The sequence below is a fragment of the Cebidichthys violaceus genome, unplaced genomic scaffold (genome assembly GCF_023349555.1).
Source record: "Cebidichthys violaceus isolate CVI_PGR_0920_01 unplaced genomic scaffold, fCebVio1.0.p SCAF_16, whole genome shotgun sequence".
NCBI lineage: Eukaryota > Metazoa > Chordata > Actinopteri > Perciformes > Stichaeidae > Cebidichthys > Cebidichthys violaceus.
Window position 1 is genome coordinate 8990700 of NW_027176329.1, and position 25925 is coordinate 9016624.

The following is a 25925-nucleotide window of genomic DNA, read 5'->3' on the forward strand; positions in this document are numbered from 1 at the left end:
GGTACTGGAAAGCTACAGCTGACTGGCTGTTCTGGAGTCAGTCTGCTGAGATGTCCACTAAGAGAAAGGCAGTGGATGGTCACATGGTAAAAGGGATGGCAAACAAATCTGCTTGTTCTCTTCTATTGTTTCTTTACATGACTATCAGGTTTACCATGCTATTCTAGACAGAGTAGAATGAAAAAGTCTACAGTCGTAACATGATTTTTGCAAACAGTTTTGCTGCATGGGGCAGAGATTTCTGTCCCTAGCTATCAAATGACCACCAACACTGTGTAGGAAGTCAGACAAATAGTGGAAAAAAAGAAGAAACAAAAGCAGACTATGGACAGTGACTGCACATTTTATTCAGTGTGACAGGTAGCTGCCCTTTCAAACTTTTCAGGATGCGAAAAAGAGAGCAAGGTAATGACAAAAGAAAAGGAGGAGGAGAACAAGCAGCGCAGCTTTTTAAAAGAGTGAAAGCATGGCTAGCAGTTTGTGGTGATTATCTTTTGCTCTCTTAATACATGAAAGACAAACCCTTCCGGACATGACTCAAACGCCTGCCAGGAGCACCAGGGTCTCATCCATACGTTGGTTTCATCATGCCAGGCAAGCTCAGTCAAGCACACAGAAAAGATCCGGAAACACATATTGGCCTCAGGTGTGACCTTTAAGCTCCTCAGCCTTCAGACAAACTGTGCACACATACTGTCACGATAGAAAACAAGGCTTCTTTAGGATTCGTTCAGCATATTGCTCTCAATGTTTTACTATACATACAAAAGAGTCAAAAGAGTGCAGTCGGCGGACTGACTTGACAGGGCTGGGGTGGGGGGTATTCACAGAAAGTTTCAAGTGTTACAAAATATTCCATAAGAACACATCATGAGCAGTTTATTGGAGTTGCACAGGAGCAGCACTACGGTTGTTTAAGAGGAAAACAACAAGCACGGTGGGGGAGTATTTCCAAACTTTAAATCCTTCACTCGATAAAAACCATTTGAATCTAAATCACTTTTAATGAAATGTTTACTTATGTTTTGGCAATAGTTAGTAATCATACAATTCTGGATAAATCATTGTTAGGTGTTAATAATACTCGCATTTTGAATAATTTATCATAAACAGTAGTCAGTTGCTTTCATTAAATACAGAAATAAATAAATAATAACATTAGTACATCAGTGATACCTGTATTACTGTGGGATTGCATGGAGGTATCTGTAACCCCTACTATATTTCTTGCTCTTAACCAGTTAACAGTACACCAGGCAGGGCCCTTCAGACAAAAGGGAATTATAACCAAAGCTGCCTTCATTTTGATCACGGTGACACTGGTGTCTCTATATTTACTGTAAACCGACGGAATGATTCTCGGGAATGCTAAAGAAGTAACACAGGGAACATGTCTCTCAGTGAGCGTCATAATCCTAAAACAAGGATTGCATAAAGTACACATGTCAAAATAATTTCAAAAGGTATATTTCTTTTATATCTAACAAGTAAATCAACATGTTTCAAGTCTTACTGAACCAGTTTCATAGGAAAATTAAAACTAAATTGCATCTATCAGGTACAATTTCCAGTGTAACATCAGTAGCATCAGGCGTCATCATCTTTAAGACAATTTCTGGACTCACTGCATCTGTCCTCCATCACCGAGATGACTTGTCTCTATGGCAACATTCCTAAATATTTTTCAGAATTTAAGTAATTTGCAAGGTGAACTTTGTCCTGTAATTGTATGAAAGAAAATAAAATAACAATTATAAATGTTTAGTCTACTGTATATGTTTGGACACTCACACTGAAGCGGGTAGAGTTCAGAAAAATTCTACTAGTCTAGAAGTTCTAAAGGCAGTGGCGGGGTATTACTTTGTTATTGAGAGAGAATACAAAAAGAGGTCAAAAGCAGGTTACGAGCTGTGTCGAAGCAACATTATGCATCTAAGCAGGAAGTTTGATTTTACCATTTCTTGTTTTGTTTTTGTGGTACAGGATTGGTTAGTTACAAATTTCATGATTACATTGTACCTGAAGTTTCCATCAGAACCAGTCCAATGAGTTACAGTATGTCCTTGTCCTCATTCATACTTTGTGAACTGTTTTAGTATGGTACATGTATACTGTAGGGAGCACTGGACAAGCCAGTGCAGAGGTTCAATTTACAGTATTTGCACTTCCAGTGTTCTTGCAAGTACTGAGAGAGTTTGTTTCTCCCTATTAAACTTGGTTCCCGCTTCAGTTCCTATTGGAAAGTTCCAGTGTTGCCTCCTTCAGTAGTGAAAGTAAGCAGCATGGGGACACCCAGTGGTGGGAGATGAACACTGCCTCATTTATTCCACCTCACAGGCCTGACCTGTATGAGCTTCGTCAAAGCAAGAGAGCAATTTCACTGAGCTATGTATCTGAACAGGATATACATAAGTCTATTGAAATGGCACAGCAGACAAATCTGTATTATCACTGTACATGTACATGATCGTCTACGGGAGCTTTTATGAGTAACACAGACGGCTCTAAAGATGATATAGGATGAGGATGAGATAAACTTTTCACAGACTTATTCTGGCAATGAATAAATAAACCTAATTTACAGCAATAAACAGCAAAATAAATAGAACTGAGTAAATCTTAAATGGCCAAAAAACTCAGGATGGGTGTAAAATGAGACAACTGAACGGGGCAGGATCCTATTATCCAACGGCCTATTTTGGTTGTATTTGCTTGGTGAAAAAGTCACTCAACAGTCTCCGACAGTTGGGTGTGTGTCGCTCCACCAGTGAGAACTATTGAACTACTGAGCAGGCATCCCTCAGGGTTCATTTGTGGGGCCTACTGACGTTCTGTTCCTCGAGATGCTACTTGGTGTGGTGCTACAGTAAAGCGGGAGCTCGGAGATCTAACAATTCACTTCACTCTGCCGTGCTTTCTTTGTGCGCCTCTTTCTGCTGCTGCTCAAGCTCTCGCTTCCGTAGCTTCTCGCGTTGTTTCTCCACTTTCTCTCGGTTCCTCTTGGCCTTCTCCATCAGAACTTTAAGGTCTTTGATCTTTTTCTTGATCAGGGCACGGTCCTGGGAAGAAGAAACTCCAAGGGCCTGAAACAAATAAACCCCCATAAGTATCTTTCCTCCTTTAGTCTAGTTCATTGATTATTTGCTCAAATCCAATTCAGTTGTAATTTCTCAAAATTCCCTCAGGTTTGAATCCGGTCTTGTTTGTTCCAATATCCCTGTTATAGTTTAAAATAATTCAGACCTTATAGTGTGTGATAGAACCAGTTTTGGGCTGTGCTGAACATTATAAGAAGGCGTATGTCAGAGATTGTGTCACAAATGTGTGGTACAGCATTGATTAGACACGTATACTGATATATTTGTGTTCTCTAATATATGTATGTGAGCATGTATGAATCACTCTGAATTTACCTTGAGCTCAGCACTCTCCAGCTGTAGCAGCTGTTCTCCATCTATGTTTTTGGCAGTGAATTCTGGGATGTGGTGTTCTAAGTTGAGGCCCATTAGCCAGCGGGCCACTTGCTGGGAGGTCCACTCTGTGATGCTGCGGTTCTGCCAGTGATACGGCTTCTGAAACTGTCCCTCGTCTAGGATCTGAACACATACAACAGGAAGAGAGACAGACAGGAACAGAGAAAAAGAAGCAGATAAGATGCAAATCTTTCCAACTCCAACATACAGTATTTTAACCACACACTAAAAGTGTATCTCCTACAGAATGCTGAATGATATTGTTTAATGAATGCTTAATGAGCTCAGATGAAATCAAGACATTTCCCAAGTAACTATATTCTGTAGCAACACATATTACTTTGTGTGAAAATCCATGAATGATGTGTGGGAATGAAACACAAATGGCTTATACGCAACAGACACATAAAGACATATATGCAGTTAAACACAGGTCTCACCTCATCATCTATCATATCCAGACTCTGAACGTGGCAGCATTGAAATAAACAGAAGATGACTGGGTTGTTAACAAGGAAATCAATATAGATTAAACTACAACAGCCTAGACCAGCATTTGAATACAATGAGCCTAAAATGGTGCATTGACTTAAAGCTTGTTGTTTTGTGCATGATGAATATGAGAGAAGCTTCTTCCTGTAGGGAATGCTTTTTTTTGTCTTTAAAGCCATTAAGATAATAAATGGGGGCACAGACACAACATAAAAAAGTTATTGTTTGCATTTAAATGTTCCCTTGATGTGGTGAAATCAATCTCAGGTATATTGTTTGTTTAACCGTTCAGATAATTCATCTCATCTAGCAAACTACCATCACCTCATCCAACTTCCATTAAAAAGGCAATATTTTAAGTTTATATGTTTACCTCATCTGAGGAGAGCACCAGTGTGTGTGAGCGTCCCGACATCTTGGCTTCACTCAGCAGGCCGCTGATCTCCACTGAGCTGCTGCTGCTGGCACTCAGATCATCGTTCAGAGTGGGTGCCTGAGAAATCAAAAACACACTTATAAGACTGGTGGTTAAGAGCCAACTGGCTCTGAGGCTGAGTTTAGTTGATTAGATGGAGGGCTTCTCTATTTCTATTTCTTAAACAGAGAGACTGGATGAGGAGTGAACAAATCAGAAGGATTAAGACTTTTCCTTTGAGCACGTACCAGAATGATCTATGTGCTTCTTCCTAATATTTGATGGTCAATAAAAAGTTCAACTAATGTATTTAAGCTGTTTGATAGATGTCAGGGTTGTGCACATCCCTCATTTTTAAGACATTCCATTATAGCACAAACTGAGAATGTGATAGTGGTTGGAAATGATGTAGCTGGATGCTATCCAATTTAAAAAAATCTCTCTCTCTCTTTCTGTGTGTTCTCTCATTACATTTATATAAGATTTTAAGTTAAACTCTAGAATTTCATCTTACATTTAGCTTCATACTGTAGCTCAAAGAGTTCTGTCTGAGGTAAAAGCAAAACTAATCTAAGATTTTCAGCTCTTTGGGCTGAATCCTCACTTAAAAGCTCCTCATAACTATTAATGTGAATACATTCTGCATTGATTTATCTTCTGATGTGAACTCCTCTCAAGCTAAGAGCATATCCTTGGAGAGAGAAATGGATTTGATTGGTGCAGGATCAAAAATAATCTCCTTTTAATCCTATGTTAACCACATCTGATATTACACAGGATTAGAAACAGTTTTCATGCAAGTTCCTACACTGCAACGAATGCCCATGTTAACAACTTTAATCTTATTGTATCAGTATGACATCTAACTGATTGAATGTGCATTATGAAACAGACTGATTTACAATGGGACATTTTTTCTTTCTACAAAATTGTGATTTAATACTTAAAAACAGATCACACGATTGCTAAAATGGACATTTTTTACAGTGGCATAGTTACGATTATGAAAGGATTATTATTATTTAGGATTATGTAGGAATACTCATTGATTTTCTTGGAATTATTAATGCAATTACGCATTTTTTGAAGTACCCTCATTCTCGTTATGATAAACCATGTTTACCTCTTAAAGTACAAACTCATTTCAGTGGATTGAGGTATAATTGAACCAAACACAATACAATACAATACCAAGTAATATGAATAGGAGAAGAAGTGGGGCCATGTAAGGGAGGTCTGTTCAACAGAAATAACACAACACATCAAAGCTAAATGGCAAGAAAACTTGCCATCAAACTTACAGTATGAAGTTCTACATATACAGGTCTGGTAAAAAGCCTGCTCTGACTCAACTTATAATTACATTAAAACAAAGAGTCATTTGATGTCCTCACTGTAAAGTATCATTATTTGCCCAATGTACAGTCACCAAACCTCATGTACCTTGGCCTTGAGTTTCTCTGGACTGTCCTCTGCTGACGTCTCTGTGGAGCTGAGAGACAGAGAGGAAGATGACGTTAGAGGTCAGTGGAGACGATTACTGCACCACACATTCATAAACAGTTTCTGGACTTCCATTTCTAATAACATTAAGAAGGAGTTGTCCAGTACTGTGCACTAAATATTTTGTGTGTATTCTGTGTAAACCCATCTTCTCAAGTTAAATTTCCTCATCACTGGTACCACTCTGACCATATCAATCATTTAAAATAAGCTTTACAGGGAAAGAAAATCACTTTGGGTACCAAATAATCATAAAAAATGACAAATGGATTATACGTTCAAAACGAAAACATGGCATTCCAGTATTTAATCTTACCCAGGATCCACAGCTTGTCTATGTTCCTCCACACAGTGAGAGGGGCTCGACATCGCAGGTGACTGAGAACCTGAGATCACAAACGCCCCACACTGAGATTACTCCTACTTCAAGTGTGAGTAGATACAGTTTCAGATGTATTGGTGACCATTCAATTCTTCATTATGGGATGTGCTGTAGTGAGGGTGCAGGAGTGCTAACCTGCAGTGGACGGCCGGTGCAGTGTTCGTCTGGGGGAGCTTTCGGCGCTGCCAGGGGCCCTGAGGACTGCAGCTGCTCCATCACAAGAGGCCACACTACGAATCGAACCAGGCCGACTGCGGGCTGGACTGCTGTGTCCTTCTGAGACCTGAAGCCAGACGTAAAGAGACAAAAAGGAAATAAGAAATGAAGCAAATAGACGAGTGGGAAGTGAGATAAGACCAGAAGATGAGAGACAGGAAATGCAGAGAAGAAGAATTGCGATGGAAAGAAAAATGTATGAAATATATAAAAGGGAGGAAAGCAAAGGCTCGGAAATGGTCACAGAAAAAAGGAATAATAAAGTGCAATCAAAGTAAAAGTGATGTGAACAGCCAAAAGCGGAAGACTAATCTGAAAGAAGTCACTTGACATACTTTCAACATTTCTAATTCCTCGCCCTCTTTACCCCTGGAAGCCTCACACTGCCGGGTTTCTGTGTTCCTGCCAATTCTGATCCTGCTCTCGAAGTTGTTCATCCAATCTGAATCCATTCCTGCTCTAGCAGAGTTAAGTGACAGCATTAGCCAGACGAGAGCCTTTCTTCCAGAAAAAGACTATTATCACACGGGGAGAGACAATAAGTTGTGACAGCGCCACAGCCTCAATTAGTGCCGCAGAGCAACACGTAGCCATTAATTCATTAAAGGAATAGAGCGGAATGGACAGCGGTTAAAAACAAACACAGAGGCTGATGAACAGACACACATTAATTAAATACCGGTGAAATTAAATACATATTAATTGTAAGAATAGTCAAATGAACATGAATCTGGTCGATATTTCAACAGATGTTGTTCAATAACAAATCTGTTGTCACTGAAAAAAAAGAAAAATCTGCAGGTGTATGTGTTTTAATACAAACCTCTCCCTCTGTAGAGCTGATGCTGTCTCGGCCAATTCCACCGTAGCTCTTCTTTTTGCTGGGTGAATGAGGAGAGGCCTCCCTCAGGTCTAGAGTCACACACACACACACACACACACACACACACACACACACACACACACACACACACACACACACACACACACACACACACACACACACACACACACAGAGTGTAAACAACTGTGATTCAGCTTAAGTAAAAAGAAATATACCATATAATCCATTTGTTCACTAATTGTTGGGTTTTCTTTTGTTTCAGATTTATTAAGGGGCACTTCATTTGGCCTGACACTCCCATTAAATTAACTACAAAAAACATCAACGCAGTTAAAATATCAAGTCTTCCACAAAAAAAACACCATTAATTAGGCAGGCAATTATAATGTTTCTGCTCATTTCCTGACTGCACACGGAGAGGCTGTCAGCCTCTCACTCTCTCTCTCTCTCTCTCTCTCTCCTTTATGTCCTGATCCATCAGTCTCCCTCAATCCCCCCTGTTTATCATTGCATAATGGTGTGCGTCACTCAGATCAGTGCAGATCCAATCACTCCGTTATCCCGTCTGCACTGTACAGTATCATATATTGCACTTATCTGTGCACTGACTGTGTTCTGACAGATGCAGCTACTGAAATAAAGCCAGCGCAGCTTAAAAAGACTTGAGGAGAACAAAACCAGACAGATGACCTTAAAAGGGATTAAGAGTTTGTTTTTGTTTGCAGAGATTCAAAGTGCAACTGGAGTCAGAGCTGAAAGTGTGAAGGTTAAGGCAGCGGAGAAGGGGAGGATGCGTGAGTAAGAAATCTGTGTGTGTGTGTGTGTGTGTGTGTGTGTGTGTGTGTGTGTGTGTGTGTGTGTGTGTGTGTGTGTGTGTCTTAGCCACAAGAGAGTCAAATATTTTCAATGTCCTTCACAGGGCAAGAGATGTCAATAAACTGCAAGGGCTAAAAAAAGTTTAAAGCAATGTTGTTGAGTTGCATCACGGGTCATCTTCGAGACAAAAACAAAAGAACTAGGTATATTACAAACAAATTTAACAAATTACAACAAATATTTCAGCTGTCACTGTATTCATTAAATGAACATTTCTACATTTTGTGAAACAAGCTTATTTGCTTTCTTGCTGAGTGTTATATGGTCAAATCAACACTTCTCTCATGTTTGTGCGTTCAATATGAAACTTGAGCCAGGACACTTTTAGCTTAGCCCAAAGACTGGGAACAGGTGGAAACAGCTAGCCTGACTCTATTGATATGTTAGGAAATAAATCCACCCACCAGCACCTCTACAGCTCAATAACGTCTTTAATTTGTATAGTGACAAACATGAGAGTGGTATTGATCGTGTCACCTAACTCTATTCTATATTTCCCAACATGTAGAACATTCCTTTAAATCCATATCATAATAATGAACCGGGCTGAGACAAACACACCTCTGGCTTGTGCTGCAGCCCTTTTGGGGCTGTGCTGCTGAGCGCTGAGCCTCTCGGCACTGTTGCTGTTGTTGTTGTTGTTGACCTGGATGCCGTTCTGCTTCATCAGCTGCATTAGCTCGGACTCTAATGTTGCAATCTGTAGAGGGAGAGGAACCGATCGATGAGCATACTCGGCAAAAAAGCTGCTTTAAAGCACTGAAATAAAGGGCCAACATGATGACGACCACATCATTAATCTTTTGATTCCATTTTAAAATATGTATATGTGTCTTATGGGTGTTGCGCATAAAAAGCACAAGTAAAGTCAGTTTGGTTAAAGCATAACCCTCTTGTCTTGCTGTTGTCTTAAATGACAGATTATACTGTTTTTCCACCACTCTTGCTTGTGCCACACTTCACCATTCAGCCTTTACAATGCAGTGCAGTGGGAGAATGAACGAATGAATGCTCACTGTGCAGAATAATAGCAGGGGACAGTTGGGTTGACTGCCCACTCAACTGTGGGGCATGGCCTGAGACTTGAGCAGAAAACAACACAACTGTCATGTTTCAGGACTAGGAAAGCGGAAAATCAATACAGAGTTTGACATTGGAACCAAGCACAGGCCTCTGGACACCAAGTCCATCTGCCGTCTATGTGTATATGTGGCAGAAGTGGCACAGATACCCTTTTACGCCTTGTAAAGCAGTAGTGATAGAGTGATGTTACTGATCTTTTTGATCAATTAAGATAATCCTTTATTAGTCCCGCAGTGGGGAGATTTACATGATTACAGCAGTATAGTGGATAGTACAAGATACAAAGTAAAAAAACAAGATCAAAACAAGTACTATAAATAAGTAATAAACAGTAAAGAATACTAACTAAGTAAAAAAGTAAAAAAAATCCACAATAACTAAAATATAACTATAACTAAAAACTAAAAACATTATATATACAGACAGAATAATTGTAGTATTGCACAGTGTATTTATATTGCACAGATTATACGTAATGTTTCATCAAGCACAGAAGAACTGAAGTGTTTATTAGTGTATTTTCATCTTAGGGTTGTTTGGAGGCAGAATTGTACAACTAAAAAACACAAAGGGGCAGAAGGGAAAGATGGAGGTGAGCGATAGACAGAGTACACTTTACAGATCTGATTTACCCTGACTTGCAGTCCCTGGATCTCAGCCAGGTGAGCTTTCTCAGCCTCCTCCAGCCGCCTCCTCTCTGCATCCTCCTTCTGGATGAACTCCACCTCTCTGGAGAGACGAGAGGAAGGAGAGATCGTAATGTGGTGAGTGGGTGTGAGCTGACAAGATACAATTATGTGCGTGTTCATGTTTCACCATGAGTGACAGTTGGTGACAGTGCCTGCCTCTCCGCATGAGTGTGACTACTCATAGTGAACACACACAGACACACAACACATATCTACAACCAACACAATAAAACACACATACGTTTCCATCCCTAAGAATACTAAATTGCGCCGTTTCCTCTGCTTTGTCTTTGGAGAGTTTGTTTCATCAGTTAACTTCCATTTGGCCTGCAGGGCCAGAGCCAATTAGAGGCAGTCAGACTGGAGCTGAGCAGGAGAGGTTGTGATGGGGCTGACCAAAGAGATCAACGTACTGAAAAGCAGGAGAGCTGTGCTGCATGAGAATGGAGACTCGGCTCATACTAGTGAAACGTGGGAAGACTTCGGCTTTAAAAAGAGGCCCTCTGCCTCACAGATGGAAACGCGTTAGATATTCTCTTTTTTCTGTTCAGTGAAACAAGAGATGCTGTAAAAAGGTCATAAAATTGATTTATTAAAATGTACATTTAATGGAAGGATTATGACAGTGTATTAGGGCCATTGGAGGTAAAAACTAATACTGAGACGAAACAAGATTATAAAGTCATAAATTTGAGAGAAAAAATAAAAGTTACAAATCATTTTTTTGTCAAGGAACAACATCACTTCACGTTGCAGGGGTTGGCTCAACCTCATCACGCCATCGTTAAACACTGCCATAACATGAGCTGCAAAAACTGCAAAATATTTTTTTTGTCAAAAGAACACAGAAAGAATATGAAAGAAAACATATTTGTTTCATGAGTGAAATTCAGACCGCAGCTGGCATAACCATGGTTTTCACTATTTCTCAGTTTTTTCTCTTAAGTTCCTCAAATTTTTTTCTAGAAATTTTTTCTTCTTGGAATATTGCCACCCTCCCCTGGTTCCGTAATTTATAAAAAAATGTTTTACCTCCAATGGCCCCAATACTCTACGGATTGATACAATGACCTCATTAAAGACATGGTTCAAGTGAAGGAGTTATAGACATGTTTCATGCCTCTTTCAGCAGGTTATGGAGACAGAGTTGGTTCAGGAGCAGACGTTTCTGACTGTAATATCGTGCATTGAACTATGACAACCAAAGCAAAAGACTGGTCTGGTCTGAACTCAGAAGATAAGAGAAGACTTAAGCCATTAATGGTCAGTTCAGGACAAACTGACTGGGATCAAAATATAAACACGTTAAAGCGATCAGAACAGAAAGTCCATCTTTGAACAGAACCAGGCTTTATGATCTTCCCTCTACATATACAGTACGACCACCTGTTATCACATGACTAAACTTGAGTTTGGTCATGTGATAACAGCTGAGCTATTTTAGGAATAAAATGTTATATAAATGAGGGTATGAAGGATATAAAAGCAAAACCTCCTTGAGAGAACTTTCAGAATATAGACAGGAATGAAATTGGGAAGTTTGGTGTATTTAAGTGATACTGAAATGGAGATTTCTGGCTCAGAGTCTGAGAAAAGAAAACACAATTTGAGAAAAAAGCCTTTAAAGATATGTTTTGTAAAATTACGTACATTTTACATTCACTTCGGGTGAATATGGTAAAAAAAAAATTGCGAAAATGTATGTTTAAATGTGCAAATGAGGCATTACCTAAAACTAACTTTTGATGAATTGTGGAGAAATCTACAGATGCAAGTAGACAAAGTAGTACTTTAATACACTTAAATGTGTATTTTAGATGTTTTCTTTGGGCTCTAATCCCACCTCCGCTGCATAGTACTGTTGATTATCATACATTTTCAAACTGAACTAACAAAACAAATTCAGCTTAATTGAGGTCAAATTTTGGTAACACTCTTTATCTAATTATGATTTCTTGACAGAAGTTTGAAATGTCTTGCTACAATCTTCCATATTCAGAATATATTGCTCCCTCGTTCCATAATCACAGATTAGGATGACCAGTTTAATCCAGGTTTACTCACTTCTGTTGGAAGTCTTTGATGAGCTTCTTGGCCTTGTTGTACTTCTTCTCTAGAGTTTGGTACTGGGCCTGGGCTTCCTTCAGGTGTTCGTTGACCGTGTGGCAGAGGGTCTGCGCTTCGATCCAGTAGCTCTCCAGCTTCAACATCCTCTCCTTGTTCTCCTCGATGCTGGCCTTCAGCTGGCTCTTCTCCTTCTCCCAGCGCTGCTTCTCTCTCTCCACCGACGCCAACTGCACGGGGACAAAAACACTTTAGTTACAACATGGGAGCTTTTAACAGAAACGTACATATTACTGATACAGAGTAAGGAATCCTACACAAAAAATGTGTTTTAGAATAAAAGCTTTCACTTTTATCATCTTATACAGTTTGTCTCTCAAACCGAAGCATTAGTCGATGTATTTTTACTGTCTGCCACTACATGAAAACATTGGATGAGATCAAAACACACCAGATTTTCAAAAACTGTGCATGACATCCCACAAAGCTGGTCAAAGGGAAATGCTACAGAACAAGTCTTTTTTTTTTAATGTTTGTATTCAGAGTACAAATTGCATGAATTTATTTATCTGTAAAAGGGGATCTTCTCTTATTCCTAAAATAAAAGCTTTTCAGGCACCGCTTCTCTGAATTTAATCACATCAACTCTCAACACATTAATCTGGGAATTATTTAAATTACACCATTAACATTTGACAGAGCATATCAATTATACACTTCAGATGTGTGTACTGTATATAGGTAAACATACACAGAACTGTTAGAATTAACCAGAAGCTCTACAACGTGCCCTCCCTTTCGTACTTAGTTAACATTTGTAAAGACAAGTAGTCCAGCCTCTTAAAAGAAGCTTGATAAGAGTCCTTAATAACCACTGTGGTAGTAAAATAATTAGCTTCCTATTTCTAAAGAATAACATCTATTCTTAAAGCTTTCCCATCGAATCTGAACCCCGGCCCCTCTGTTGTCCTGACACTAGTCCCACATCCTTTTACAAATTGTTTGAACTCAGACAAACTTTTCACCCACAACAATTGAACCCACTGAAAGTTTTAATCTCTTACCTTGTTTTTGAGCTTCTGGATCTCGGCCTCGGTCACTGTGTGTTTGATCTGGAGCTGTTGAGAGCAGAAGCGGAGAAAAGAGAAGATGTGAAAGAAAAGAAAAGAGAGGGCGGTCAGATAATCAAATGCATGGCTGCACAGGCTCTCCCTGCTGTCGATACAGTGTGACGGACAGAGGCAGCCGACCCTGTCCTTTCCCTGACAGCATCCCAGCTCCAGCACTGACACACACTCTCAGAGGAGAGGAAACACATAGATAGACAGAGAGAGATAAAAAAACTTGACCGTTTAAATAAGTAATTTAACATAGCATTAATTCTAAATAGCATTTTTTCTAAATGCAATGTCTTTTCTTTTTTTATGAAGTCTGTTAGATGGATGGAGTTGGAAATGGAGAGAGCGACAGCGGAGTTATGCATGAAAGTTGAGATGAGCAGTGCTTTACAGACAGACAGAGAGAGATAATGACGGAGCAGAAATGAAAGAGTAGAGGAGATGGAGAGGAAGAAGTGGATATGGAACAAGAGATGTGGAAATGGGAACAAATGAGAACTATAGTAAGTGAGGCAGAAAGAACAATCAGAGCTATAAGAAAGTGTAACAATACTAACAAGGACCATACTTTCTTTTACTCTTTGAAGACAGATTTGTTTTCACTTTAACGGATAGGTTCACTCAAAGTCACTCCGCTGCAGCTCAGCAAAGAAACAGCAGAAACATAAAGAGGGGAACTTTTTCTAAAAAAACTTCAGAAGATACCCACTTGATTCAATTTACTCAGAATGCTGACTCCTCATGTTAACTTCACACAAACTTAAAAGTAGTTTAGTATTTTTGCACAGAAGGAGGACTGAGGATTTTGATCACTTCCATTGGAAGCATGTGAGGAGGGTATCTTTAAGTCCAGTATGAACAGGAGGAATGATTGCAGCCATCAGCTGTACATCTGGCCACTTACCATTAGCACAAAGTAACACAGTAAAACACAATCTGTCTGCTTGTTCCAACGCTTAATTGAAGCTTTATGATGCTTATGTTTCTTTTGGCTTACCTATTACAACAAATAGAAATATTATAGATGCATTGGCATTGTTTTAAACACATTTCATCAGAGCTCAGCAGGGTATATGTGGTATCTTTCACTTGTCTTGACATCCAGCTCCTTTCCTCAGGCTGTGAGACCCTTAAAAACATCCTCTACCCTCCAACGTATAATATAGTTCTTGCTTTTTTGTGTTTTTCCTATGTGACAGTATGGTACAATTAACTGCATTTTGATGCACATTCCTGTTGTATAATGACAATAAATGAAACCTTGAACCCGATTTGAATATATGATCTGTGAATTTGAGCAATGTTCGGCCATGCAATGGTCAACAGAGATTAAGCAATCACTCATGAAATTGAAATTTGGTAAAATGCTTGGAAAATACATGTACAATATAAATAACTTACTTAATTCAGTGCATGTCACAATGCTGATTATGTTTGAACCATCTTGCATTTATTTTACATCTGCTGATAATCAGACCAAGTTCTGTTGAGCATTCATCCACAGTTTGTGTGTGTGTGTGAGTGTGTGTGTGTGTGTGCCTGCCTGGCTAGGAGAGTGTGAGTAAATGAGTCAATAATGCGTCTGTGTTGACCGAGGCATTAAAAATTACTCTTGGCTCCAAGTTCAAAACATCTTTAAAAAGTTAATGGACTTGAACAGCAGCCTTGTAGGGAATAATAATATTTCTAAAAAAGGACACTAAGATGATAAAACAAGTTTAAGAAAGATGTATTCACTGTTGAACTTCGCAAACTAAAAGAACTACAAACATGTTTTACTATCACATCTTCTTTGTATTTTTTAAAGGCATATTTATCAGCTGCCTGGCATCTTTTTTGCTTGAATGTGTAAAAGGCAGCAAAGAAAGAAAGGGAAGAAGTGGGAAATGTCAGAGCCCTTTAAACGAAAAAAGGGAAAAACTGCATTCTGGGAGACAGAGGTCAAGATACAGAGAAAATGAGAAAAGGGAGCAGATGTACATCCTGTGAGCAGGGCTTTGCATTATAGTTTTACTCGATATCCCCCTGCGGTGGCTGCAGTGCAGCTGAAGCCATTTGTTAAATGTGTCATACAGCTATTGTGGCAGTCTACAGAAAGGCTTCAAGTGTTTTAGTGCCAAAGCAGCAGTGGAGTCAATCTATATTACCAGCTTCTCAGCACCGGTAGCAAAAGTTTAACAAAATATGTTTCTTTTCCCAGAGGCCGGCTGTGTGAAGAGATGCCAAGATCCAGATACAAATCTTTTTAAATACAGGTTTAAAGTGTTAGCTCTCTCTCCTCATCTGTGGGTTTTAACCAAACATGGGTAATTAGAGCATTGGTTTTACATCACTTTTGTATTCATGCCTCTAATCATCCAGATTAGGAATTAGGAGGGGTAAGCGGATCTTAGATTTGGACAAAACTCTGCCAAGTAAAGCAGCGGTGCTAGGCTCCATTGTGTGGGTATCTTTTGTTGTTTTTATTGAATCACTTTTTTTTCCTGTGGCTAAGTTATTCTCGTGGGAGTGTGGGGTATATTCCTTCTTTTAAATGTATTCTTTAAAGCACTAATAGAGAAAATATGGTGGGCTCCCATTAGTTGTGTAATCTTCACATTGGGATATTCAAGAGTGGGGATTGAACCGTAGATGAGAAAGCATCGGAGTTTACCTCTCTGAACTTCTGGTAGAGTTTGTTGGCGTCCAACTCTGAGGGAGACAAGATGTCCTCTGACTCTGGCAAATCAAACACCTCAATGTTCTTGTCGTCGCCTGCGACCGTTGTCCCCGCGTCCTCCTCATCTGTGGCGTACTCTCCTGTCTGCTGTAAGAGTAAAGGCAAAGTCAGTCATGTGGTCCACTTTTCTGCAGGAACACCTCATACAGACGGCACAGTGTACAGATGTGAGTGACAGCTATTTTCTAATCCAGGTAGCTGGAAACACATTTGTCCTTGCTCTTTTTGTAAAATATACACAGGCCCACACTGACCCCCATATACTTAGTCTTTTATCACAGTGACCAAGCAGAAAATGTGAAGAGACCATATGTTTTACTGCTCTTTAAAAACATTTTATGTATCTGCAAATAGCAAGCTGTTAGTGCCTTCAACAATGTGGACAGGACAAGATAAGATGACCTGAATTGCTATGTCATCTTTTGAAGATGCTGTCTTTGCATCAGTTCAAGATAATGTGTTACTCACACCCTCTCTGATCTCATTGTTTGTCAGTGTGAATAAAAACTGACACCCTCTGTGCTCATGTGCTCATTCACTCAGCTCATGTGTTTGACTGTGTTGTGAGTCCATCTGCAGATGCTGAATTAAACTTACAGAAAGACAAGACTCCACTTGATGTGCTTTCTTTAACAGAAACTGCCACCACAAATACTAAAATATTAACTGCAATTTTGTATGAAAATATAAAATATTGTAAAGAAACCAATACTAACCAAAAAACAACTGATAACATGTTTTGTTTTGGAATATTTATTCATCCAGATGGTAATAAACGTCTTTGAGGATTCTGGCAATAACATCAACAATAAGAATAAAAATAAAATAATTGTGTGGTTATATCTGTGACTTTGTGTAATGGTAATACATGAAAGGCACAGACTGGAACTAGCTTTAGCCACACTCTCTTAGCACACTGTCACGCATGGAGCCATCAAGTGCATTTAAAGCCTGTTTTACAAAATTTATGTTTAAAAATGAATCAGCTGAAAACATTAAAAAGTTAACCAACTCATAAAGTTAGCACATGTTTATTTAATGAACTGCTTGTTAGCTGGCTACAGCTGATCAAATCCGCAAGTGACAGTTGTCATTTCAGCTGGGAAGACCCATGGTCACTGACAAGAAATGGAACAAAAAAAAAGCCTGCTTTTGTCTACCCAGCAGCAGGTTTACTCATTAATACGGAGTCCAACAAGCTGCTAAACAGCATGAACAGAGAAACCACCGTCAGATATCCAGCTGTCCAACTGTAGCAACTTGTCAGCTCTCTTTTTCTTCCCTCTCTTTCGTCTTACATCTGGTTGTCTTCAATCTCTCCTCAAAGCTGCACCAGTGCCTCTCATTGCGTGTCAACCACGTCCAGAAACTCCTACCCATTTTCCTCATGCCATCCCTTCTTTCTTTTTTTTTTACGTTCTATTTTACATTAAGTAATGCTATTTTAATGCTACCAGTTATATAAGAATGAGGTAACACAGTAAGTTGGCCAAAACTTTGTCAAAAATAAATTTGTTTGACAGCCTCGTCAGGCATTTCTATAAAGATAAGTTGTACTGGACACATTTCAATGTCTCTTTTTATTATCTTCAAATATTAGTCACCATCTCGCCTCATGTGTCAGGCGGTTACTGGTTAAAACTATCGAGTTTTGAGCCTGTAAATGTCTCTAATGGAGACAATTCTAGATGTCAGCAATCTCTTGGATTTATAAAATAGATCTCTGACTAACAAAAGTAACCATTCGTCAATGTATTGTGGATCAACATTGATGTCTGCCATTATGCTGCATGTATTCTAGGCAGATTTTCTTTCCTCCAATTCTTGGCATTGGCTATTAGGCATTGGATCTAAATAGATCAGTTGATTCGCTCTTTGGCCTGATTTTTTCGAGTAAAGCCATTATGTGAAAACATCTCGGCCTCCCTCTTAACATCACACCCATGTTCTATCCTTTCTAACGTCCTCTCCTTCTATCCAAGTTGATGACATTTTTTTTTATTATCTACTAGTAAATATTTATGTCACTACTCTCTCTGTCTCTCTCCATCTTGTCTGGTCTATCTATCATTCCCTAGATACTTGTTTTCTGTCTTGATCTTTCACACGCATGTACTACACACACACACACACACACACACACACACACACACACACACACACACACACACACACACCTCTCTCATCATCGTGGCCTATATCCTCTCCTCATCTCGTTCCCTCCATCCATCTCCCTCCCAGATAACAGAGCTCAGGCCTGATTTGTTTGCATGCATGACCGACATAAAAGTTCTATTTCCATAATAGGCTTGGCTGTTGCCATGGCACCAGCATCCTACATTAACGTCCCATTCACTGAAGGTGGAGTTAACCGTTGAACACATGGCAGGTCAGTCAAACACCAATTTGCATATGATAAATGCATCACCTCCCACCACATGCTGGAGAATCAGGAGAGGAAGAGAGGATTCAGGGAGAAATGTTGCTCAGCGTGTGATGAGCTGCACTATGCATGTCTATTATGAGTAGCATGTTGGCATAATGACGGAGGAAAAGGGCTAAGGGCTACTCTGACTGGAGGAGGAGCGCACGTAAGCCACTGGGCACAGCTTTGTGTGTGTGTGTGTGTGTGTGTGTGTGTGTGTGTGTGTGTGTGTGTGTGTGTGTGTGTGTGTGTGTGTGCACTATTGTTTCACTGGAGCTAATGCTTTGATTTGATGTCTTGTTGTATTTAATATTTTTGTCTTTTTAAGTTTAAGTCAATAAAAGTAAAAACTAGGTTGCAGCATTTTTATATATCATGCAAGTTACCATTAAGTTAAATAATTGTATATACCGTTCACATCAACGTCCAAATCCTCATTACGATTTTTTTCTGAAAGCTCTGATATAACTAAATAATATGGAAGAGCCTGAATAAGCAAATAACATGAATGCCTTACATCTGCCAAAATCAGTGGTTCAAGATAATGAAACCCAAATTTGATGGATGTAGTGTTGAAATGTCAGTACACTTTAATCTTCCTCACAACACCAGTGATGCAAACACTCAACCATCTATCCACATATGTAAACGTGGTATATGTGTGTGTGTGTGTGTGTGTGTGTGTGTGTGTGTGTGTGTGTGTGTGTGTGTGTGTGTGTGTGTGTGTGTGTGCTCACATGTCTCCATGTTGGTACTGACATGAATTGATCTGTCAGCATGGTGATGCAAATCAGCTAGTCTTATTCATTCTTGATTGATGTGTTACTTTCTGTTGACTTCAGTGGAACAATGAGCCTTCTATTCTGCATCTACACGTGTTTGTGTCAACAAACAGCATCTTTGTCAAGGGCGTCATGAACGATTGTTGTGTAGACTATTTTTCTTTAATTGACTTTTTATAAAATATAATAAAACACAAATGATGACCACAATTTCAAATTTAAAGAGCAAGATTCAAACCCCAATTAATTTACAATCATAGCAATTGAAGTAGCAATTAAAGTGAATATGGAAATGTGAAGTGTGTGTGTGTCCATGCTTTTCCCACGTGTTTTTGCATGTAAGTGCTGACAGATGAGCATGCATGTGTGTTAGATTACATACAGTACAATCAAACCCACAAATGGAGTGGCAAGTGTGTGTGTGTGCGTCTGATGTCTCTTGCTAACTGAAGGAGCATCTCTTCCTCTTGGGACGGGAAGCCCCAGCACCAATAAAGAGCTGTCTGTCAGATCAACCCAGGCAGCTCTCACAGTGGGAAATAACCTCCCCCCTGGTGAGAACTCATTGTAATATTTATAGAGATATTAATATTGATGAGTTCCTTTTATTGCCCCATAGATCTTTGTAATGGTTTTGTAACTGTTTACCCTATCGGCAGTTACGTAGGGAGTTATGGATGGCTTGGTGCTTAACAGTGGCAGATTTCAAGAGTGTTTCACAGCGTTTAGTAATCTATGTATGGATTAACAATTTTAATACAATCACCGTTGTTATGTTTATGTGTTCTTGCTGGGATCTGTGGCACAGGCTGTTCATTAAAAAAAAAGAAACTCAAGCTGTTCTAAGTTTTGTTTGAATCATTACATACCCGAGATGTGAAATGATGACAGGCAGAAGAACAAAAGTTTCTTGCGTGTTTGAATTAGACTCGCTAATGGCTGAATCCTCAACTCTCTAAAGGAGATTTAATAAGTGCTGAAAGCATTTTTTATGTTACTTTAGTGTGTGCCTACATGTGTATATACAGTGAGAGTGTGCCTCCATACACACAGATAGCATGAGTTGCAGGGCCATGAGCTCAGTGTCTAGTGGATTAAACGTGCTGTGAGTAAGCAGCAGAGAGGAGAAACGCTGAGCGATGCTTTCTAGGACCAAAAGCCACATGGCATCTTCTTAGTGTGTGTGTGTGTGTGTGTGTGTGTGTGTGTGTGTGTGTCTGTGTGTGTCTGTGAGAGAGTGTGTTTTGTATGACAGCATCAAAGCCCACTGTCAGTCAGTTTTATGGAGTTAATAAGCTAAAACTTCCAGTCAACTGTCATAAGAAGGGAGCTGATTTATATTAAGTGACAAGTGGAAGCCTCAGTGTCATGTGTAAGAAGTGAGTTTACTGACAGCGGATGAACTTCAAAATATATAGATATAATATGCTTTATTAATATATGAAAATCTTACCCTGTTGGCACATTGGAAATATTTTAAGATCCACACTACAATATACATAATCTCATATGTATGTATACACAATCCTTGATTGCACCTCCAGGACGCCCTGTACAGTAGCCAGGGTTGTGTGTGGTCATTACCTCGTCATCATCAGCATCATATTGGGCGTATTGCTGCTCCAGCAGCTCTCTCTGTCTCCTCTCTTGCTCCAGGGTCTGCTGGATGAGCGTGGCAACCTCACTCTGCTGGCCCGGACGCTCTCGTCCAATCACAAACCTGCAACAACATGCACTGTTATAGACAGTGTTGGCAACACACGCAAACAGAGTCAACCCGCCTCTGATTACATAACAGGTACTGTACATTTTGAAATAAACACATGAACATTTGAATTTCATGAATGAACAATTGTAAATACAGTTTTTAAAATCATCATCAAATCGTCAGTTATGCTGTGTGTCATCAGTCACTGGCTCTCAATTAAAATCATAGACTGTATATAAGAAGTGGACTTAGTCACTGTGAAGTCACTCATTGGTTTGTGGACTACTGTTTCTGAAGCCTTGAGTTTATCAATTTGGCCGTCGGCATCTTGGTTTTTTGCAACCAGATGTGACACGAGAGGGTGGAGCTAAGTAGACCCGAACACTGAATAAGACTGTTTTACGGTCTATTTTATTCTAAATGGACATCATGATGTATTGATGAAGACTTTAAACTAGCAATTGAGACCATAAACTCATGTTTACAATGTTTACTGAGGTAATAAATCAAGTGAGAAGTGGGGTATTATAGACTTCCATACAATCAGACTTCTTTTTGCAGCTAGAGGAGTCGCCCCCTGCTGGCTATTAGAAAGAATGCAAGTTTAAGACACTTCTGCATTGGCTTTACTTTTCAGAACCTGAGGTTGCCGCCTGGTTAAAATAAGGAGTGAAAGGCCTTGTGGGAAATGTAGTCTCCTATAAATGCTATATAAAAACACTCACAGATTCTTAAGGTTCCCCCAGTTTGTCTAACCCTTATTTATGGTAACAATTCATTTGAACAAATTTGGACAGAAAACATCTTTACATCAAGGAAACTAAATTCTTATCAATGTTTATTCTTTCTTCTTTTACAGAAATTGACACATCATACCTGATAGTTGTGTCCTTTTTAAGGCATATAGAAACATATTTACTATACTTCTGTTACAATGTATTGGGTCTTTTGCGCGTGGTGGTGTGTATTTGTGCAGTGAAATGACCACAGCAGGCACTGTGTGAGATCAGCAGAAGCCCACAGCCACAAAGCAATGACAGCAATATCTGCTGACGTATCAGGGCAGGGCTGGAAGACGGGACACGCATAATAATACGAGAAGACAGTGAGCTCAGCCAGGGAGCCTGTTATTAGCCTGGCAAGGAACTAAATGGAGAAAGCCACAGGCTCTGCCTCCGAGCTACTGACTACTAACTACCGCAGTTACACATGGGACCTCCCTACAATACATGTCAAATTAACATGGAGACGGAGTGAGAAAGAAAAGGAGAAAGAGCACAAATCATGTTCGAAAGAAGTTTAGGTTTGTCACAGATATAACCTGTTTTCCTACAAATTGTTTGTGTTTGTCGTAAGACAATGACAAAGTAGGATAAAGTCATCTTAGATTCAAGAGCACATAGTTCATAACTCTAAAAATAAAAAAGGGAGCGGCTTTAGGATTTACTCATATAGAGGTACTGCTACTCAAAAGAATATTAATAATAACATCTCCAGTGTATTCTTCTCATAACTGACTAAACCAAGCAATGATGTATAAGAATTTCTCTGAACTATTCTAGGAAACCTCCAACACAGCAGGGGCGGAAAACACATTTTTTGGATCTGCCCAAAGATACTGTTTTGGGAAAACATTTGGAAATCATGCAGACTTTTGAGCTGCAGATCTCATTGACATTCACTGATACTTCCTGAAAATACTTGTAGTAGCAGCAAAAAAAAGCATTCACTCATAAAAGGTTACAGGCCGATCCACCTGCAGTGGATAACTGGTTTAAACTTATCAAGAAAATTCATTAGATGGAAGACTTACTTTCATACTAAGATGAGAAACGATTTAGAAAATGAAAGATGGACAAAATGGATACTATATTTGTTGGAATATGGAACATGTTTGCCTTGCTAGTCCTGTCTCCTACAAAATTATGTTCCCATAAAAATAAACTGCACTCTAAATTACGTTTCGAGGGAAACTTATTTTCTCTAACTGAAACAAAACAAAGCAAAACCCCCAAAAAACTACTTGGTTAGGTTAAGTAAAAAACATCATAGTTTGGCTTAAAATGACAACAAAACAATATAAAACAAAAACTCAACATATTTAGTACTTACGTACTTGGTTATTTTTCTCCCTACGCAGTCTGCTGACTCATTTGAAACTTAATTGTGATACTTGAAATGCAAATGTAATCCACGACTAAATAAGTTTCCCTTTCGAACTATCTGTGTGTCTGTGTGCATTACTCATGTCATCCATTTACACAGTAACATTGTGGGGACTCGCCTTCCTTTTGAGTACAAAATGCAGGCCCCTATTAAGGAATTATTTATATTTCAGAATAAAGACTTGATTTAAAGTTAGGGTAAGGTTTAGGATAAGGCAAATAGCGGTTATGGTTGGGCTAAGTCTCAAGGAAATCAATTTAAGTCGATGTAATGTCCTCTAAAGTGATGGAAATACGTCTTTGTATAAGTGTGCAAGTGTGTGTGTGTGTGTGTGTGTGTGTGTGTGTGTGTGTGTGTGTGCTAAAGGCATGTTCCTAACTACTGTTCGTGTACAGAGTGAGTTAGAGTGAGAGAGGGAGACAGACAGAAGGAGAGAGAGAGAGAGATGGAGAGTGGATTCGAGATGGGGCCCAATCAAGTGAATTCAGTTCCTGAGAGCTCTTTCATATATTTCTAAAGGCGATGTAGAAAAAGGCCTTACGCTCCAGCAGAGAGGTGTATTTAATCTACATGTGAAGGAACAACTGAAGGGCAGGACAGAGACAGAAAGTTATAAAAAAAGAGAGAAGGACCGGGCTAAGCTAAGTAGTGCACTGGAACAAGCCTTTGGACAGCAGGGAGGCCTGAGGAGCAGCTGACCTGGAAACAGCCTTCCTTCTCACGCATGGGGAGTCTGTCTTGGTTCCTCCTTGCCTCTCACTGTTCTGGGGCTGCCACACACAGCAGTGCTACAAATCAACTGTAGAAACCTTCACTACTGATCTCATTGACTGAAATTCAAACAGACATGGCTCTTGTTAAACATGCAGTATGGTGCAGGAACTTGAAGAGACAACAGTCTTCCTCATTAGGTAGCGCTGAGTTGACAGGCATTTTGGGTTGTCAGTGTTCACACAGAACAGATGACTAGTCGGCTATCGTATCCACTTTTTGTTAAACTTTTCTCTCTGTAAGTTGTAAAAATTGGGTGCATCATAACAGAAATAGTTAAAGAATGATGTTATTCTATATTTTTCGACAAATTCTAATAAAAGAAAGAAAGTCTTTCCGTCAGTATTTGTGTCTGTGGCATTCAGTCTCATTTATTGCATTGAAGGTTTCATTTTACAAAAAGACTAAGTAGTTTCCAAAAAGAGCACGGCAATGTCGTTTTTAGTAAATGCAAAGAAAAGTAAGACGTGCATTTGGGGACTATTTTCAGCTTTGTACTAATACACATTTGGTATTTCAGTGAGTATGTACAGGAGTAGGATGACTGTAAATAAACTACATCACCATCATAATAAAGGAACACGTCCCCCTGTGCAACAGTGTTGCTCATTTATGACTTTTTAATAGTTTTTGGAAAACAACGGAGCTTTATGGCACAAAAGCACAACCTTTATCAGGTTTTGACAAATTCTAATTGAATGATCCATTAACTGTTGGTTCTGGCCTTTTCATGGGATTTAAGTAAATATAGAATATTGCAAGATTACTTAATAGATTTAATAATTTTTAATCCTGCTCATACAATTAGAGCACCTTTATATAGTAAATGGTAACTGGTAACACTCAAAGTGCTTTTCATTCACACCCATTCATACACTGATGGGCTACGGGAGCAATTTGGGGTTAAGAGTCGGCGGAGCCAGGGATCGAACCGCTCACAACCCACTCACTGAGCCACAGTTGCCCACTCTAGTCTAAATTTAGTAACTGACTCTCTCTCCACCTCCTTCCACCTACATCATATTTTGAGTGAAATTCACTTGTCAAAAAGGAAACACAACTAACAATAAAAAAGTTAAAGATGAATTTGACCAAGCATGGGATGATATAAAAGATTCCATGTCACGATTATCCTGACGAAAATAATTGCAATTCATGATATTATCCCATTAATTAGGTAAAAATATGCTTAAAACATTTAAAATGAACTAAAACATTCAAGAATCGCTTTACCTTATTTTGTATCGCATCACAGATATGACCTTTTTTTTGTGAAAAACAATCAAACAATCTTTGATAAGGTCATCTAAAGGATAAATAAATGAAATAGCAACATTGTGAGAGTATTTTCTTTAAATAGTCATTCCTGTAATTTTAAAATCAGGCTCTATTTTTTAAAGAACATTTATCACAATCAACTTGCTGTGAGCCACGATAAAATCCTATATCCTCACATCCCTACATTTGACTGATATCTGTTTTCTTTATTTTCTATAGATATTGAGGTAATATTGTCGTCGTGAATTCTTATGGCCAAGATAATCTGATATTGTAACAGCTCTATCATGTTACTGAGTGCATATTACTCTTGTGTTTTCTCACAAGTGATCCATAAAACAGGGCCTTTAAATCTGTGTTTTATACTGTCACGCTGGGGGGAACTTATGACTGAAACCTGGATGATATAGCGCTGGAAGTCAGGGTTAAATATAGCTAAAATGGCAAATCTAGGACAGTTGGCCATAAAACCTCTGGTGATCAGACAGAGAGAGAAGGATTTACCAAGGAGGAGGAGGAGGAGGAGGAGGAGGAGGAGGAGGAGGAGGAGGAGTGAGTGGGTGAGACATGATGGAGGAAGACTGAAATAGAGAGAGAGCAATGAGGAAGAGTCTGGGGAATCAATGAGAAAAAGCAACTGTAATAATCATTACAATTTGCTATAAGATTGTTACAGTGTTGTATTTTTCATACATTAAGTTTAAATAAAAAAATTTAGATCTGTGTTGAAGTCACTAATTGTATTTCTAGAGCTTCAATAGACTGATTAGACAATACATCTTTCTTCCCCACACACTTTAATCTATTTATAATTGCTAGATAGGTGAACAGGTGATAGATGGAACCTTTCAAGGCTGCCTCACCTATAGTGCCACATCCTGGTATGTGGAAAAAAAACCTTGTCAATATTAGTTCAGCAAA

General features: G+C 39.1%; 1 protein-coding gene across 3 annotated transcripts in view; it reads right to left on the bottom strand.

The window, feature by feature from the left end:
• Positions 1 to 853: 853 nt before the first annotated feature.
• The window catches only part of ppp1r9a (protein phosphatase 1, regulatory subunit 9A), a 51702-nt gene continuing 26630 nt past the window's right edge, over positions 854 to 25925 (bottom strand). For 2 of the 3 annotated variants that reach the window (XM_068711060.1, XM_068711059.1), the window contains exons 6-19: positions 20666 to 20801; positions 15809 to 15961; positions 13102 to 13155; positions 12038 to 12267; positions 9917 to 10013; positions 8763 to 8901; positions 7305 to 7393; positions 6401 to 6548; positions 6200 to 6269; positions 5824 to 5872; positions 4339 to 4458; positions 3914 to 3937; positions 3414 to 3596; positions 854 to 3083 (exon numbers count right to left, since the gene is read on the bottom strand). In XM_068711060.1, the coding sequence (XP_068567161.1) occupies positions 2901 to 3083; positions 3414 to 3596; positions 3914 to 3937; positions 4339 to 4458; positions 5824 to 5872; positions 6200 to 6269; positions 6401 to 6548; positions 7305 to 7393; positions 8763 to 8901; positions 9917 to 10013; positions 12038 to 12267; positions 13102 to 13155; positions 15809 to 15961; positions 20666 to 20801 (1675 nt within the window). In that variant the 3' untranslated portion in view covers positions 854 to 2900. The remainder of the gene's footprint in view (positions 3084 to 3413; positions 3597 to 3913; positions 3938 to 4338; positions 4459 to 5823; positions 5873 to 6199; positions 6270 to 6400; positions 6549 to 7304; positions 7394 to 8762; positions 8902 to 9916; positions 10014 to 12037; positions 12268 to 13101; positions 13156 to 15808; positions 15962 to 20665; positions 20802 to 25925) is intronic. The other variant, XM_068711061.1, reaches the window with a different exon arrangement.